We start from the raw sequence: 14,383 nt of genomic DNA, 5'->3' as shown, positions 1-14,383 counted from the left end.
ACTTAATTTCTAAATTTTTTTAGGAAATTCCCCAATTTCCCTTTGGGATAGTCTTATCTTATCTTCCTGACCAGCCCAATGATTACAAATGCAGTGAATGTTTTTTCTTTGGGATCAAATCAAAACTGTTTCTGCGGTAACCAAACTCTTTATGTGATATAACACTGTAATGGCTTTTGCAGAAGCTTTTCTATTTTAATATGTAAAATGTAATTACACTGCAAGAACAATAATAAAACTAAAAAATGGTCAGTTCCTTTGCTTTTATTTTAAATCCTTTTGCAAACACAAGCATTGAAAATGAAAGTACTTTGAAACTGCTTATAGTCTGAAATGTACCGTCTAAACTTGTCAAAACAAAACGCTAGCTTGATCACAATTTGTTTAATACTATCTAACTGAAAAATGTTAAGAATATTGTTATATTAATGTTTTATGAACTTGGAAACATATCTTCTTAATAATGTTTATCAGAATCCAGTTTCTTGATTGCAGTAGTTGTCCTAACAATACTATATTCTCCATTACACATATTTTGTGTTTTCACAACAGAAATAATATTCTTTAAAAAATGCAAGGGCCTCCTTGCTGACTAATTCAAGCATGTAGTTGTGTTACCATGGTAGGCTGCAAAGGAACAAGTTAAGGTTTATTTCATGCTGAAAAAAGCATACCCAAAGAAGGCTCCCCAGCTGAAACATTGTGTTCCTCTTCTTGTCTTTTCAACATGGAACAAACCTTTACTGTTTTGCTGACTTAAAATTTCAGTAACAAAAGTCTGTCCCATGTTTGTAAAACTAAGGACTTGTGTGCTTGCTAATTTCTACTCTAGGTTTATACCATCTGGTCTAACCAGAATTCCCCCTTAATTCAACTAAGCATTTTCTTACTACCTCTGCTGTGTCTGGGAATCTCTGCGTACCACCGAGATGGGAGCTGTATTTATTGGTTGGTGAAGTGGATCGTCTCCTATGTTTAAGATATTTAAGATCTATTGTATTGAAAAGCACTATAATTAACGAATTAAGTAAGGAATTATTATTGCACTGTTATATTTTTGCTTTGCATTAGTGTGTGCCTGATTTGTGTGATAATGTCAGAGGATGTGCTCAGCAGTCTTATAATAAGGACCAAATGTTAGGACTGATGCATTGCTTTTTTCAAATCTAGTAACAGGGTTACGTACAGTAACTCATGGCCCTACAATATTCAGTAATTTCCAGAATGCAGCTGCATGCAGATATTCTACACATGAATCTGACTCAAGAGCCAGTCATATCATTGTTTCAGCCCCACATGGGAACAGTAAATTCTAGGGAAAAAAAGCAGTGTGAAGCCAGTCTTGCACAAATATGATACATGACTCATATCTGTTTTTACTCTAGATCATATTCTACTTGGCTTTTCTCAGTTAGTGTGAGCCAGCCCATCTTGGGAGGTCACTCATTTTCTACACATCAGACAGACTGCAAACACGACACTTTTCCATAAATTTAGGATGATGTACATATTTCCATTGCTATTGTATAAACATGTTGTTTGTTTAATAACATTAAAATAACAACGATTCTAAATAGAAGGAAATATATGTTGTTTCTACATTATTTTTTTTGCCTCTGGAAAAGATACCAGAATCCTCCACTCTCAACAAAAATAACTTTACAAGGTATAATCATATCTTAATTATATTTGCAACTTGAGAGTATGTTTTTAACATAGATAAGAACATGAAAAACAATTATTGATTGCAAAATAAATATCTAATACTTAATGGTTCACTGTTAAATCAAACCATTGTAATAGGTAAATGGTTTCTTTCTAAAATGTTAATACAATATGTCATACCATGTTGTTAATATGCTATTGCACCTATTTCGTAACTCTTACAATTGAACTATGGATAACAGCTGAACTGTTCTTTCTGATTATTCTTACTAAACCATAGAAAAGTACTCCATATGTTTTCCAAATCTCTGTTTAATAATTATTATGATGTTTAAATATATGATATACAGTATATGTCACAGCTCAAGTACCTTAGAACTTCTATATCTGTCAACACAAAATCTTCACTAAATCTTGGAATGTGACATTTAGTTTTACTCTCGGTTTCACTAAGTTAAAAGAGTAGTTTGAAAGGTCACCAAATTAGTGTAAAGGTTTCTGTCTGCGTGTGATCAAAGTGTTTTAACTCGGCTTTATAGTAAAGCCATGTGTTTCTGTAAGTTCCCTCAGACCGATCTTGATTTAAACCACACAGCAACATTACAAATCAACCACAAAGAGTAATGAGCTCTCATTATGAAGCAGGGATAAAGTGGAGGGGAGTGCATACTCCCCTCCATATGGATCAGGGATTTGCTCATCCCTTTGAGTAATAATAACTTACACTTATGTAGCACTTTTCTGGACACTCCACTCAAAGCACTTTACAGATTATGGGGACTCCCCTCCACCACCACATGTGCAGCCCCACCTGGATGATGCAATGTGCACCAGTACAGCTCTCAGTGGGGAGGAGAGCAGAGTGATGAAGCCAATTCATAGATGGAGGTCATGATTGGTAAGGGCCAATGGTAAATTTGGCCAGGACGCCGGGGTTACACCCCTACTCTTTTCGAGAAACACCCTGGGATTTTTTAACGACCACAGAGAGTGAGGACCTCAGTTTTATGTCTCATGCGAAGGACAGTGCCTGTTTACAGTATAGTGTCTCTGTCACTATACTGGGGCATTAGGACCCACATGGACCACAGGGTGAGCGCCCCCTGCTGTCCCCACTAACAACTCTTCCAACACCAACCTTAGTTTTTCCCAGGAGGTCTCCCATCCAGGTACTGACCAGGCTCACACCTGCTTAGCTTCAGTGGGGCTGCCAGTTGTGAGTTGCAGGGTGATATGGCTGCTGGCCATATCAGGAAGTACCAGGAAGCTGATTATGAAGAAGGGAAAATGGGCATCATAGCAACCAGACATTAACTAGATCAACCTGCCCTTCCACACCGAGTACATGGGGTAAACAGAAAATTGATCAGCAAGGGCACTTTGAAGCCAAGCCAAAAGTACCTGAAAGATTTGCAAAGTTCTATGCCTGTGGTGGACGGACTGGTATCCTGTCCAGCTTGTATCCTAATTTGTGCCCTTTGCTTTCTAGTTTTGTCCCCACCACCCTGGAATGCAAAGCAGCTGTTAGAAAATGAATGAATGGATGTCAGAAATATAGATTTGCATTTGTAGGAAAGTGGAAAGAAAGCCTTTACTGCAAAAGACTCATAAGGTGTACACTGCAGACATTGGGCAGGTTTTGTGGTCAAATTAGATAAAAACGGAAACTTTTTGGTCTACCTCCCGATTGTCAAGCACGGTGGTGTCAGTGTTTGTTTCTGAAAGAGCTGTTTCTGGGTAGCCTGTCGAGCCTGAAGGGAAAATGGATGGAGCGAAGCACAGGGTGATCTGTTACTTAGAGGAAAACCTGCTTTGGTCTGCTAAAGATCTTAAATTGGGACACAAATTCACCCTTCGGTAGGGCAACGAGTAAAGGTACAAGGCCAAATCTACGCTTAAATGGCTTTAAGAACAAAAGTGTTAGTGTCCCTGAGTGACTCTGTCAGTCCTGACTTCGTCCAAAATAACATTTACAGCGAAGAAGGGGGTGAATACGTTTGCAGGGCACTGTTTGTTTTGTGTGTAAAGAAACAGGAACAGCACATGGTCATCCATAATAGAAAAACAATGACAAGCTTAGTGTAACTTTTAAAACCAACTGGTTTCATTTCGTCCGAATATTTTTTTTGGTGTATTACAGTTAACAAGAATAAGCCTGGGACCGCCGCAACTATAAAGAATAGAGGGAAAACGATTAGTTTCAGTGCTTTCGTTCCCACTCGTTTATTTAAACTATAAAGGTGAGTTAGTATTAGAAAAAAAAACTTTTCTAACATATAATATTTGTAAATGATACATAAAATTAACATGCGCAAAAAAACTCGGAACATTAGATACAGCGTATAATAGTTTAATGAACTACCAAATTATCACAAGAATGCAATGTTATTCATAGCAAATAGATTTTTACCGACCAGTAAATAAGGAATTTTATAAGAGACGGTTAGCTTCAGTGTTTTCTTTGTCCCACGATTACTTAAACTAAGAGAGTGTCTTGGTTACCGCTCTTCTGCTCTCCTAACTGAAAGCTTCCAGTCTCCTGTAGTGAATGGACACATTCACTAATACCATACCGCTAAGTATTATTCATCTGCTCCTTACAAGTACAGCTTTTTAATTCTAAACGTATGGGAGATAAAAGAGCTAGCTGGCCAGCCTGTGTAAAGAAGATTGGGAAATTTGGTAATGGCGACGCTCAGCTACTAAATACAAAATCCAAGTTTGTGACGTGCGCCCCTAAACGTTACGTTGCATCAGGCAGCTCGCCAAAGATCAAAGCAGAAACTGTGCGAAGTTAGCTTAATCCCCACCAGATGGCGCAACGGACTCACAGTACTGTACTCAAAAGCGTCGAGCGACAAAAGGTGGCGAAACTCCTGCTTTTCTCACACTGTATCACGGGTGATGACATCTAAACACAGCAACTACGCCACCAATCAATTTTAAAGGTGTGCCCCTTTTCCCCGTAGCAGGTCTTTTTTTATCTTCCTGCGCCACCAGGGCACTCACAGACCAGACAAAAAAACACTTATCTTACATAATACCCCAGTCTACCAATCTACTTATCACACAAACGTATCCCCATAACACAACTATTTATACAGCTGCCCACCTGATGCACAGAACAATCCAATCAATCAAGGTGCATTTATCAATGCACGAACAGTACAGCATACAGCGGTGTTGTCAGCAATGAAATGCTTTGTCAGCGAGCTCGTAAAAGCGACAGAATGTATAGGGATTAGATTAACATTTGGATATAATATATTACACAATGGCAATTTACAATACAATTTACAGATCGTACAGAACAGATGAGACAAATTATCCGCAAGGGACATACACTTATAAACAAGCAGAAGAAACAAGGGGACCCTAGTTTCCAAAATCCAGCGTCCCAGAAGAGCAGTCCCGCAGCGTCATTCTCTAAAAATAACTCCAGTTGGTGACCCTGCATGCCTTTTCCCGTCACAGAGCAGAAACGCGGTGTGCTCTTAGGCATCCTCTCCAGTCTTGGCTGTCCCAAACGATACGATCCCTGAGGATTTATCTCCCGAGTCCAGTTTTGGGTAGAGGAGAGAGGAAGACAAAGCCGGGGGGCGCTCCTCTGTTTCTCTCGGTCATCCAAGTCCTCCAGTCCACCCAGTTTCTTCTGTCCCTGTAGCAAGACCTTATCATGGGGGTTGTTGAAGTTCCCCTAACCAGGGAACAGGACTCCCTCCTCTTGGGGATGGACCTGTCCCTTTGATGTGTAAGGGTGGGCAGAGCCAGCTCCTCAGGGTTCATCGACCAACTGACTGCATGCTGATGGCCAAGTGTAGATAGATAGATAAGACTTTATTGACCCTGAAGGGAAATTGAGGTGTTACGATTGCACTGTCTTTGAACCCTGTGCTGGAGCCTCCTCCTCAATCCGAGGCGCTAGACCTGTCTCACAATCCCCCCCATCACCTCTGAAATGTGTGGAATTAACAAGTATCGACACAAGGACCTTTGATTAATGAGAGAACAAGGAAAGACGAACGCAGCCAACATACAGAGACACTGGCCATTGTATGCAAACTTAAAGTCAACACAGCCCCTGACACCTCTTACCTCACACCTATTTTTTTTCCACTTTGTGACATATGTCATGTGCTTTTCAGGATTATTGGATTTGGGTTTTTTTTTCTTCTTTGAGCATAAACAGGAAGAACATAATTCACTTTTAAAATATTGACAAAGGCTTCCATTACAGACTAGACAGCACACTTAGCTGGAGTAAAGCAACACAAGAGTCTGCGCCCTATGTTATCACTAAGTGTAGCTGAATAGCTGGTCAACACATTTGTGTTTTCCTGAATTGATTACTGTAATGCTCTACTCGCCGGGGTATCTAAATCCACATTGAACAAACTGCAGTATGTCCAAAATTCGGCAGTCAGAATCCTGACCAGGTCTAGAACAAGTGATCACATTACTCCTATCTTGGAGTCCTTGCACTGGCTTCCTGTCAAATTCCGTGTAGACTTTAAAATCCTCATGCTCACCTATAAGGCTCTGCATGGCTTGGCACCTCAGTACCTGTCTGAACTATTATTGCCCTACTCCCCACCTCGCAACCTTCGCTCTTTTAATTCTGGTCTTAGTGTCTCCCAAGCCCATCTACATTGTGTGGGTGACAGGGCCTTCTCCTGTTATGCCCCCAAACTCTGGAACTCTCTCCCCAAGGATATCAGAGAGTCGCCTTCTCTACACTCCTTCAAATCCAGTCTCAAAATCTTCTTTAGAAGAGCCTTTACTTAACTGGTTCCATTCTTTACCCCTCTGCTCCTACTATACTTAGTACCACACTCCACAGTCTCCTCTGTGTATTGTATTTGTGTTTTATCTTGTGTATTCTTTTTTAAAATTGTTATCATTCTATGAAGCACTTTGAGAAGCCACCTTTAAAGGTGCTATATAAAATAAAGATGATGATGATGAAGACAGATGCAAGGACATAATAATGGAGATAATTATTATCTTTATAAACTTTCACTGCATTTCAATTATTGGAAAAATAAGACAATGTTTCTTGTTATATAATAATAATTTAGAACAGTGGGGGATTGTTATTTAGAATAAATGCTATACATTTTTCTTTGAATTTTAATCTTCTGCAACCTGTGTTTGAACATTAAGGACCGCATTCACTAATAATCACAACCTTGTTTGGCAGCACGTTTAATGTTGTCTGTTGCCAGTCACGATCTGTTACAGATTATTACTCATGTTGAGCACACAGGCTGGTGGAGTGGCGATAATAGGAAAAAACACTGGTAGTTAGTTGTAATTATATATCAAGTAAAAGTTTTTAAACTTTTAATGTCGACTGTGTTTTGTGTTTGAACCTCTGAGGTTACCAGTTTCTAAGCAACACTACACACACCTGTACTTAAGCAAAGAAAATGCTCCAAAGAAAGACAGAATATCAGAGAGCATACTTTATTACAATATATTTATCTGAAGCCTTCTGGTTAACCGCTAAATAGGCTTACAAAGCATAACAGGGTATTCTGTATTGCCTACAAAATAATGATTAAAGATATCCACCTTGCACACACAAAGTATTTTTACTTTGTGGTAGATGTTTAATCCTAGGAAAAAAAAACTTTAATGTGATTCATTCTTCATTCCCAATACTATATATTTAAATAGATTCCCTTTTAATGACCGATACAAACAGACTCAGTAAAGCTCTTGCCAACTTTACAGCTATGGCCAAAGAAAAGGATTTTGTGAAACAATGCAATACATCCTGGGACAAAAAATGAAATTCGGTATTTCCACGCAAAATAAATCATTCCGTGCCGAGTATTCTTTAATTTAAAGGTAAGAACATTCTGAAGACAGATAAAAGAAAAGTAAAGATTAATTAAAGTGTTCATTCTCTCTCAGTGCTAGATTGGATTGGTTTAATGAGTTCTAAATGAGCCACCCCTCAGCTGTTTTTCACAGCTTGAACCAATCACTCAATTAACATCTGCATGTTTGCTCCTTAGTTCTGGAGCATTTTAATTAGAGTTACCTGAAAAGGAAATCTTTTTAAAATGAGTAATTTTTACTCATTTCTTTCTTAGAGGCTTAATAGTCTATGCAATTCTCTGGAAAAAGTATTGTAACATTTTTTGATGAGTTTACAATTTCTGCATTACTGACTACTTGCAGATTTATGTTACTTATGGTGCATATTATGAATACAGCAATATGCTAGATCTGTACTACAAAATCAGGAAAAAATGTTTTCAATGGATCAAAGATACGCTGTGTAGTTCTTTAGATTGAAGAAAATAAAATGAGCAGTGGATCCATCAGTTTTGTATCACTTGGCAAAGATTTCTGAACTATTCTGAGACTCCTTTCTATGCCCAAGACCTTAATCTGTCTCTACTTGGCTACTCAGAGAAAACACTGCAGTAAAAGTGATTTTAATAAACAATGGAAGAAGTTGTCAAAATGAATTTATCTCAATTTTTAAGGTATGCTTTCATAAAAGGTACATCGTGAAATACCTGGATTATACTGTGTAGACTCCTGATGTATTAAACAATAACGGGTGTTTTTACAGAAAAGGAAGGACACACTGTAGGTGGATAAGGTAAATTCGATTTCCACAAACCCTCCCAATCTACATCTCCCAATCTTTTTAAGGAATAAATAAATGGTCTAAAACAAGCAACAACAAAAAAGATTCAGAATTAATCCAACATTCCCATAGACGTATGAAGGACTGATTAATGGGGTTATCTTGGGGTGTACCTTTTACATTACTATTTTTTAAATGTTTGCTGTCTTTTTTTGTTGTTGAGAAAAAACGTTTGGTATTTTATCTTGCAGGACTGCTTTAGAATATTGACGTAAATTGCTGCCTCCACCCTAATCTCTCTGATCGGAATGAAACGCGCTCATAAATTTCCGGTGTCCTCAATACGATGGATGAACTATTTCTGTTTCACAAAGCCAGTAGAAACCTTTCACACTGACACGGACACTGCACACAATACAAGTTTGTTTCCAGCCCCCAGTTACCACATAATGTACAACAGAAAAACACATAATGTGACCAGGAAAATGAACCTGGGTTAACTGGTACTGGTACATTGTTTCAACCACGATTTTTCTACCACACGACTTTTCTGCCACAAAGGTTTCCAAACCAATTTTGAAATGTAATTATTGTTACAACTATATTGAGGATAGATAAACTCAAATTCTGATTTTTTAATGTATGATCCAATCCGCTGACGCAAATGTCTCCATTATTCTATAATAATTGCAACATTAACAGAGTAATAAAAAACAAAAAGACAATGGTTACGGTCTTGTTTTGATTTAATTATATGTACGGGGATTTGGTAGGTTTTCAACTTACCTGTTGAGCTGTCGTATCAAATATCACGTTTTGAACTGATTCACCTAACACTATCTAGGCAACAACTCAAAACACATATCAGTATTTAAGGAAAAAATCGACAGATACTGCGAAGACGCTGGCGATCCGTAAGTATATGACTAGACAGTTACAGCTATTCTGAAATCCTCGAGAATTCCCCAACATGAAGACTGGTCTAGCATTTCTTTTGCTGGTCTCTATGAGCAGCCTTTCAGGTACAGTACTTTTACTTAATTGGTTATTTTAGCATTCTCGTGGAAACAAAAATGAGGGGTTTTATGTAGGTTGGAATGTTTAAAACATATTAGGAAAAGTACAAGTCACTGAAAGAGAAGGGAGAACAGACTATAGTACAAAATATGTGAACACAGAAAAAAGATATAGCGAATTTCCCTGTATAGCAAAATACAATTTTAGTATGAGTGGATTGTACGACTGATACGATATTACTATTACAATACTATTATAAGATTATATAAAATTGTACTTTTCCCTGAAACGATGTACATACGAAATCTAGGCACATGTCCGCTGACGGACATAGTGGTAATCTCTATCGTTATTCATAGAACTTAACATTTTGAAAACAAGAATATTTTACAATTTTAGATAGGCGCTGGAGAGGTATTTGGATTAAATGTTACTGTTAATTTTTAATCTGCGGTACCTTGCTGTAATATTAGGGACGCAATTCAATAATTAAATAAAACACCTTAAAGTAACTTTCAAACTATCCCAAAACTCTTCACATATGTAATATAGGTCACCATATTATATGCATCTAGCTCTGATAGTATTCAGCAACTTCTAGAGGAAAAGTGAGACATTGCGAACTCGAATTGAGGGCGAATTTTAGGAAGGTGGAATTGTGCGAGGCCAGAGTGGAATTTGGCCCGGAGAACGGGGTTCATACGTTTACTCTCCTGAAACGTGAAATTGGATCTTTGATAACCAAGTATTCGGGCTCCCGGCACCCCCGACAGCACAGTGTCCCCCGGTCCCCATCCAGGGACACTGGTTGGAAACAGTGCCGCCTGCTAGTCCACCAGCGCCTCTGGCCGTCTTCATCCCGCTGCTGAACGGGCCCAGCGTGGCCTGGCTTCTGAGACCTGACGAGGTCTGCACCAATGTGGCCAAGCTGCTTCCACAGGCAATAAACACGGGTCGAAAAGCAAAAAAAAAAAAACTGACAGGCTGACACTAAATGCACTGGGTACCTATGCGCAACTTAAAAAGCTGGGGGAGGTGAAGTAGCCCAGGTGAATGTTGAGATGTTAGGGTGCCAGACTACATATAAGGAGTCGGTTCCCGCGCCCACTAAGTCTAAATGCCGTGGCGAAGCACCAGACTGTGGAACCGCTCTGCATCTTTAATCATTTTTAAAAGACTTAATTGGGATGTTACTACTATGAAAGTAGATTATTATAAATGAGCACTATGCTGATGATACTTAAAACGAATGCAAACTAAGAGCTGATTATAGTTAATTAGCATTAAGCGATACAAAATAGAGATGTTAGGTCAAGAACAGGCTTATTACCATGGTGAACAAATAGTTATACCCACGCTTTTTCAGGTGAAGCTGAAGGGTTTTGCGCTTCAGTGACAGAAAAGTGAGCTGTTCCGTTATAAAACATTTAAAGAATTATATTCTGTTCCACACGGGCATTTAACAATGCTTACTACTACTAAATGCACTGCATTACTGAATACATCAACCGGGAATATTCTTTCTGAAATTCCCCATTTACCCCAGTTTCGTGCTCGGTGGCACAAAATCCCTTATTGTATTGTATGGTTTTCAGTTGTCGTTCCAGATTATGTATGGGCTTCGTAGTCGTTTTTTTCAGCGTTACACAGTCTATTGCAATACGGGGAAATTAGCGGTGCGTGTATTTTTCCAATCAAGTTCAAGGCGGATAACAACATGGTGTTTTAAATTTGAACTGAACCAATAAGAACCTGGCAATGATAGTAAAAGAAACGAAAACAGTACTCTTTGATTGCTACACATAGAGAGCAGCACTGTTATTTCAAATTACCTTAGTCTGTTGCATGTTAACTATGCATTTAGCATCGTATTAACCTTACAGGTTGTTTTTCATGATGCCTTTGAAACATTTACTCCTTAATGTAATCGCGTATTAAGTGTTCTGTTGTAAACCAAGTCAGTAAAGGGATGAAAGTATTTGCTGTCACCTTTTTTTAAAAAACATTTTAGCTCTTTTAGGTGTGCTTTCAAAATCTCCAGGTGGATCTCATGAGTCCTATTAAAACAGCTCTATACAAATGCAATCAGTGATTATTTATATTAGTACCCCGGTATAAAATTGAAGCAGGCCTAAGTTCTGTATTCTGGCCCTTTTTATAATAACGGGGGAGGTGTCGCCCGTAATATTTTTTCTTCAAGTGGTTGCAATGCACGTTTGGGGAAGAGAGGTGTGCTGATGTACCCACTGAGTAACTGTCGGTATTTGAATTCTAGTGGAGGCGCTGCAGTGCTACGTGTGTGGCTCCACTATGAGCAACACGCAATGTAACCAGAGCCCACAGAACTGTACCACGGGAGACACCTGCATGACTACCGTCACCAACGTCCGTAAGTAACAAGAACATGTCGCGGCAACGCCGGTTAACAAAGCTGTAATCCCCTACTAGCCCCAGTGTTCATACAGCGTAGTATATAAGGTGGGTACATAGAAGTACAAGAATTATTTCGACGAAAGAAACACGAAAATAGCTCAAAAATCAATTTGTCCCCCTTGTTTCGTTTGGTATGTTACTGCAGACAAATAGAGGTCACACTGCCAGAGGTCATTAAAAATCTGAGCACAACCAGTTATATTTTTACAAATACCAATGGCATTTGAACGTTTTGAACGCAGCTGAGAATTGCACTTCCATCTTAAAAGCACGCAAGGAGGGAGCAGCATTAGACGATCTTGTTTTCCGAATGCGATATCTTATATGATTCCTAAAAGATCAACTACGAACAAATGTTCATTTTCTCTATTGCGTCTTGCGAAGTGACTCTCCTCTGCTCCCTCTTCCCTCCGCAGTGGGGCTGCACTACATCACGAAGGAGTGCTCCACCGCCGGTACGTGCGCCAGCGCCGCGGCCACCAACGTCAACCTTGTGATTGGCGGCAAGCAAGTCACCTGCTGCTCCACTAATCTCTGTAACGTCAGCGGCTTCGAGCTGACGAGGCTCAACCTCCTGCTTCTGGGGCTGCCCTCCGTTTTGCTTATGCTGGTCACCACGGGGGCGGCGTGAAAGCACCAGCGGAGATTGCTGGTCGACAGCGGCGGTGTCTTGGTCGCCCACGAATCGCTGCCGTCTTGTTAGAAGGGTTCTGTTTTCCCCATTATAAAAGCCCTTTGAATGCCTCATCTCATTTTGACTTGAAAATCTGGTCACTTTATTTACCGGCCGATCAGAATACCACTGGACGTGTGGACGGGGACGTGCTCTCAAAAGATATGAGAGTGGTAATAACTCACTGGCGTTTAAATCCCCTTTTTATTTGAAATATAATTTTTATGGGTTAAATACTACAGAAACTGTCATCAAGAAAAAAAAAATCATGTGTATCACGTAATTTCGAACAAATGATCTCGTTCTAATGAGATATTACTTGGTGGTGTAATTACGAGATACAAATCATCATCTGCGTGTGTGAACAACCTGTTGCACTGTGCAATTGACAGCACCCAGAAGCGACCGAGAGCTCAGCTGAGACTGAGGGCTTAGTGTTCCGCTCAGCTGCAAAATGTGCACAGAGTGACGGTCCACAAGGGTTTAGTCACAATGAAATGTTACAATATTCAGTTTAATCAATTATTAACATAAAGACACCAAAACTTATCCTTAAACAACAAAGTGCACCGTGCAATCGCTCAAAAATGAAAGCCAACTAGGGATAATGTAGATATTTTGTGAAAATTATGCTATAGCGTGATTATCACATTGAGTACGCGGTAATGTACCATCTCGTAATTATGAGATAATGTTCACGCAATTACGAGATACACATTAATTTTTTTCCTTGATGGCAGCGAGGCGCGTCCGTAATACATCTACACTATACTAAGATTTAATTAATACTGCAATACTCTTTCAAACTACTGTATTCTGATATATTACATCATTGAGCACCATTCCTTTACATAGTTCCACAATTTTAATTTACACAATAAATTTCCTGATGCATGACACTAACTAAAAATAAAAATACAACCTTGCACATTAAAATGTTGGAGAAAGTCCAAAATAGATTATTTCTTTAAAAATAAACAGGGGAACTGCTTCTCATTGTGTCTGGCCTTGATTATACAAGTCGCTGCGGTGACATACAGATAATAATTATACCGGTATCCATCTCCATTTGTCACTCTGTAGTTTTGCGTTTACTCTGTGCTCACGGTCTTCATTTTCAATTAAGGGTCAATTGTTTTCAGTGAAATAGTTGTATTATTAATAACCATCATCATTGTTATTTTTAGCTGACATCATTGTCAATAAAATCAACAAGGAAATTCTTAATTTAAACATGGGTGCAAATTAAACGGAACAATACAAGTCACTGAATATTAAAGTATGCTATTAAGAACTTCCTGACTTCCTAAGAAATGTGCCAATAAGATATTTATTACCATTAAAAAATATGGTATGTTGTGTTTGTTGACATTTGATCATTTCCATTTGATTTTTCAATGGCTTTTCACTAAATATAAAATTAAACCTAAAAGATTAGCAATAATAAATATCTCATTTCACCTACATCTGTAAGGTTTTCATTTCACAAATGTATTTGTGTAACTGTTAACATCGTGATGATATTTATTTAAAGTATTGGGAAAGCAAATCAGTTTGGAGTTTTATGAAATCTCTTTTAAGACTGAACGATCTCCTATGATTTTATTCCTTTGAGTCTTTAAATATATCAATATTATGTCCCAGAACAATATACAAATTGCTAGGCAGCAGTAAAGTTTCGTATGAACAATTTCGTACAATAGCAGTGTACAAAAAGACAGCGATTTATGTTTTAATCGGTTGGGTGTGTATATAATAAACTGAACAAAACACAATAAGAAAAAAACAGGCTCTGTAACTTCTTGTCCAACACAATCATTAAAAAGTTAACACCTAGTTTTTTTTGTCTCCATGCATACACAAACATTATTTGATTTTTAATGTTTTTCTTTTTCTTATATTTTCTGGAAGGCCTATCCAGGTACCTGTAAAACATCTCTGTGGAAAAAAAAAACTTTTAGATTTTCTGTGTAATTAAAGAAATGGAA

The 14,383-nt window shown here is 38.4% G+C and overlaps 1 protein-coding gene across 1 annotated transcript; it reads left to right on the top strand.

Annotated features, from left to right (window-relative positions):
- Window positions 1-9,057: 9,057 nt before the first annotated feature.
- Window positions 9,058-13,754, top strand: LOC148651484 (prostate stem cell antigen-like). Its single transcript, XM_088601824.1, has 3 exons — window positions 9,058-9,294; window positions 11,565-11,678; window positions 12,139-13,754. Exons 1-3 carry the CDS (start codon window positions 9,243-9,245, stop codon window positions 12,351-12,353), a joined length of 381 nt encoding a protein of 126 aa, XP_088457950.1. The 5' UTR covers window positions 9,058-9,242; the 3' UTR covers window positions 12,354-13,754.
- Window positions 13,755-14,383: the final 629 nt, after the last annotated feature.

Source organism: Lepisosteus platostomus, chromosome 12, assembly GCF_059453375.1.
Source record: "Lepisosteus platostomus isolate fLepPlt1 chromosome 12, fLepPlt1.hap1, whole genome shotgun sequence".
Lineage (NCBI taxonomy): Eukaryota > Metazoa > Chordata > Actinopteri > Semionotiformes > Lepisosteidae > Lepisosteus > Lepisosteus platostomus.
The sequence above is the reverse complement of the archived record's forward strand: the minus strand, read 5'-3'. Positions and strand labels throughout refer to the sequence as shown.